Raw genomic sequence first — 5,239 nt, forward strand, 5'->3', positions numbered from 1 at the left:
ATCCGAGCTTGACGGTAGTAGATTTGATTGATTTTATTCTGCTTAGCTAGTTAAATGTTTTCATTTTTTTTGTATTTTTTTTCATCAGAAAACTTATTAAAATTTTATTTAAAATCACTGATCACAAGGAAATGAAAATCATTAATTTATAGCAATAGAAGTCTGTCAAATACCCAACATCTATGATAATTTTTCCTTTTTAGAATCCAATCATATAAAATAGTAATCATGTCAATGGTAATCTTTTTGTCTCTTTTTTCTTTCTTACCGGTTGCATGAGGTTCCAATATGAGATTTCCCGGGGTTCATATATAGAATATATCAATCTTATAAATCTTTTTATCACTACATCACTCACTATAGTATTGGGAACTTGTCAGAAGCCAAGGGGTCCGGAACCCGTCGGGCTTGAACACAGTTCCGCCCCTGATGCACCTACCATTGAATACGACCCCATCAACTCCTCTCGATCGAGTTATTATAACATGATTGCCCTTCTCTTATATATCATACATCTTGATGCTTGCCACTAGCTAGCCTCTAAGGCACGACCAAGTTGTACAATGGCATACATATACATCGCATGGCTCTTATTCTCTCAAATCCTCCTACAAGTAGCAAGACATGAGGCTAAGGTTCCGGCCATCATTGTCTTTGGAGACTCCACTGTCGATTCTGGAAACAATAACCAGATTTCAACGCTTTTGAAGAGCAACTTCAAGCCATATGGGCGCGACTTTGCTGGGGGTCAACCCACAGGAAGATTCTCCAATAGTCGTGTTCCTCCGGATTTCATCTCTGAGGCTTTTGGTCTGAAACCACTCGTTCCGGCTTACTTGGATCCCAAGTATGGGATTTCGGATTTTGCTACCGGTGTTTGCTTTGCTTCTGCTGGAACTGGCTATGACAATGCAACTTCTGATGTATTAGTAAGTCTCTTAATCTAAAGTCATTTGAATGCATACCATATATATGCCTCTTAATCAATCTTAGTAGCATGTAAGCTTTCTTTCAGCAAAGTGTTCCTGTCGAAATAGACAATTCTGTATATATAACATGTTGGACTGTCTAGCTAGCAAGAGAAACTCTCCTCACCTACGTACTAGTATGGTAACTTAATTGTCGATCGCCATGCAGAATGTGATACCTCTATGGAAAGAAGTGGAGTACTACAAGGAATACCAGGCCAAATTGAGAGCCCATATCGGGCATCATAAGGCAAGAGAAATTTTGACAGAAGCTTTGTATGTGATAAGCTTGGGAACCAATGATTTCCTCGAGAACTACTACCTGCTACCCAAACGGCAAGTTGAATATACAGTTCAGCAGTACCAGGACTTCCTCATCGGAATAGCCGAAAAATTCATGAGGGAGCTTTATGCTCTTGGAGTCAGGAAGATTTCCCTAACGGGGCTCCCTCCGATGGGGTGCTTGCCCTTAGAGAGAACCATAAATTTATTGGGTCACCATGATTGCACGGAGGAGTACAACAGTGTGGCTGTGGAGTTTAATGTGAAGTTGAAGAACATGGTGGCAAAGGTTAACAGAGAGCTTCCAGGCTATAGGATTCTGCTTACAGAGAAGGTTTATCAGCTCGTCTATCAGATGATCAAAACACCTTCCCAATTCGGTAAGTACATGATTTTCGATCAACCATGTCCTATTTTGATGCTTCCATCGAATTTAATCGTAGTGCCAGAGCAAGATTTTGACTATATTTATATTTATGTCCATATGAAAGCATCGACTTAACGGTGGCATTAAGTTTGCATTCATTGTGCTGAAAGAGTAAGTAACAATCTTCAATCCTTGTGGACCTTATCTTCGATTGGAGAAAGAAGTCATGCATAATGATGCAATTAATAGATCGATCTACATCGGGACCCCTCTGATCAATGCCATTTCTTTTGAATAGCCCAACTGAAATATGTACACAACTACTCTAGAGTAGAACATCTATAGGAGGAAATACAAGAGCGTAGTTATATACGGGCTACCGTGGGTTATAACTCACCTTAAATTACTACAAAAAATTTATCTTTCTAGCTAAATGTAATGTAAAAAATTAAATTTTAAATATTAGCTCACCTCAAATTTCTATATATAGCCCATAAATAATTGTAATTTTTTTAGCCCAACCTATTATGAAATCTTGGCTCCGCTCATGCCGGAGATATATCGTGTGATAACTACTGCATAACTAGATTTTCATATCCAACTTCGATATATAATCTAACCTCGATAAATGAATATTTGATAAATTAATAACTTTACTTAAGTAATAATTTTATCCGGTCCCGACTTAGGACCCAGTGACGAATCATGATGGAGGCTAGAGGGGGATGCGGCCCCGCAGTAAGATCAGAAATTTGTTTTAATTATTATGTAATTTATGTGTGATTATGGTCAAAATGCTATAATATGGTATAATTGTGTATAGTTATGACATAATGGTATATAATTATGCTACAATTGTTTTCTATATATGGTATAATTGTGCATTAACTAACATTTAATTTAAAATTTAATATATATTGGCCCCTCCGGATACTCGATTCAAGATCTGGCACTGTCGGGACCAGTGTATATTACTAGGAACCTCGCTAAATGCAAATAATATTTTTTTTAAAAATATCTTTAGGTCACATCGAATATATAAAGTAATAATTAATTTATTAAATTTTAAAAAATAGTTAAAATAATAATTTATCAAATGTATAAAAAATAGTGAATAAAATTCATAATACAAATTAAAGAAAGTAATTATTTAAACTTATCGTTTTAAAATTACTTTTAGACATAAAATTATACCAAATTTGGAAAGTGAATAAATATATAATTCTAGCTAAAAATAGATATAGTAGTGAGACTAAATACTCTATAAAATAACAACAAAACTCTATGTAAAATAATAATTTATTAATTTATCGATAAATAAATAAATTATTTATTTATTAATAATATAATAATCTCGTTAAAGTAATAATATCTTCTGGTCCGACGTTATTCATTTATAGAAGTTTTATTGTAGTTTAACTTTCGATGAACTAAACCCAGAACCCTAAAATTCAATTACCTTGATTGAGTAATACTACTACCTCAGCTATATCTATATATCCACAGCGATGTGATTACCACAGGGCCGGTATACATACTGGGTTACGTTACTTGCGTGATCAAACATGTAACAAGATATTTACCTGATGCCTGATCTATATATTAACGGGCAAAGACTCCAAAGAGTACTACACCAATTAAAACGAGGAAAGGCATACATTGAATTATTTATTTATGCATGAACTGACTACTGGATACGAGTTGGTGAAAAATTCAATGTCAGATTAATTAGGCATGCAATTATCAATCTAGGTTGGCCACATGGTGCTATTGCAGCAGATCCGATCGATGTTTCATATATGAACTGTGATAATTTTATGATTTTATCTCAGTTTAATTCTAAGTGTGCATTAAAATGATGAAAACATAACTTGTTAGAATGGCTAAGGATTTGATAAGTATCTTGGATAACCAGGTTTGAATCCCACCACAAACATTCTTATTTTTATCACAAGTTTCTCTATTTATATATATATATATATATATATATATATATAGTCCCTATCCAGAGTGAAGCTTCACTCTGAAATTACAGAGTGAAGCTTCACTCTGAAATTACAGAGTGAAGTTCCAATTTTGGCACACTTTTCGGTCAATTTTTTTAACCATAAGTGATTCAATATTTAGGTATATTATTCAAGATCATCTCTATAAAATTTCATCTAATTCGGACATCGTTAAGGTATTGAAATTAGATTAAATCAATGAATGAATTAAAACTATTCAATATGAACCGTTTGTGTAAATCTCAATTTTGAAAGCTCAAACCATTGTCAAATTTGATGAAACTTTGTAGAGATGATCTTGAATAACATACCTAAATATTGAATCGCTTATGGTGAAAAAAATTGACCGAAAAGTGTGCCAAAATTGGAACTTCACTATGTAATTTCAGAGTGAAGCTTCACTCTGGATAATGACTGTATATATATATATATATATATATTAAAATGTGCATAAATATTACAAAAATTGAATCTGTTGGAATGGTTGAAGAGTTGTTGAGTGCCTTGGATGACCAAGGTTTGATTCTCACCATAAACACTTTCACTTTTATTATGAGTGGGTGCGTGTCCGCGTGTTCGATTTGGATACTCGCGTGTCTGGGCCGTGTCCAAAGTCAGTTCGCGTGTCCGACATTCCAACAGCTTTTTTATTTTACAGATTTTTACATTTATTACTTCAACTAAATATTATATTTTTTTTATTTATCATAACCATAATATATTTCATAATTTCATATTATTGACTTGAAATATTTATTGCAGATTTTTTATTGGTTGTAATCTAAATTTGAGTTGTTAAAGAAATTGCAAGCATTTAATATTTGGCTATGCAATTTTTTGGTAAATACTGTAAATTTAGAGAATCAACTCTTCTCTTTCATTCATTTCTCTATTTTAGAGAATGGGATGGAGAAACTATTGAAATTGAAAATTTGTATTTTTTCTCCAAATTTTCATTTTTCTCCAAAATGCATAATCTATTAGAGATACTCTTAATCGACTGTTTTTAACCGTTTATAATTTCGATGTTGGAATAATTGTTTTTGATTTTGGCAGGGTTTGATGTTACTGAGAAGGCATGCTGTTCTACTGGGACATTCGAGATGAGTTACCTCTGCAGTGAAAAAAGTCCATTTACATGCAGAGATGCAAATAAGTATGTATTCTGGGATGCCTTCCACCCTACGGAGAAAACAAATAAGATACTCTCTGACTATTTAATTCCAGATCTTCTTAAACTCTTCAATTGATTTATTGTTCAAGAAAACAAATTAAAAGAATATCAATTACATTTTAATGATTATTAATAACAGGTTGACTATGTATATATATATATATATATATATATTACTTGATAAATGTCGGGTAGTTTACTGCAAAGAAAAGCTATATGAATAGCCGGTTTACTTGTTCTATGAATCTGTATAGACTAGTGTAGAGGCCAGGCTATGGGATGGCCTATTGTGATTGAGTCAGGAATCACCAATTATAAGATGGTACATTAATAATGAAATACTGATATGTTTATTAACAAACATATTTATATCACACAAATTTATACATAGACATGATAACCATGCTAGGCAAATGCTAACTACCACACATAGAAGCTTAGA

The 5,239-nt window shown here is 33.1% G+C and overlaps 1 protein-coding gene across 1 annotated transcript; it reads left to right on the forward strand.

Moving 5' to 3' along the window:
• Nucleotides 1-563: 563 nt before the first annotated feature.
• Nucleotides 564-4,873, forward strand: LOC126800160 (GDSL esterase/lipase At4g26790-like). The gene is made up of 3 exons (XM_050527443.1): nucleotides 564-929; nucleotides 1,138-1,630; nucleotides 4,680-4,873. The coding sequence occupies exons 1-3, from the start codon at nucleotides 564-566 to the stop codon at nucleotides 4,871-4,873; spliced, it is 1,053 nt and encodes a 350-aa protein (XP_050383400.1).
• The last annotated feature ends 366 nt before the right edge of the window (nucleotides 4,874-5,239 follow it).

Source organism: Argentina anserina, chromosome 6 (genome assembly GCF_933775445.1).
Source record: "Argentina anserina chromosome 6, drPotAnse1.1, whole genome shotgun sequence".
NCBI lineage: Eukaryota > Viridiplantae > Streptophyta > Magnoliopsida > Rosales > Rosaceae > Argentina > Argentina anserina.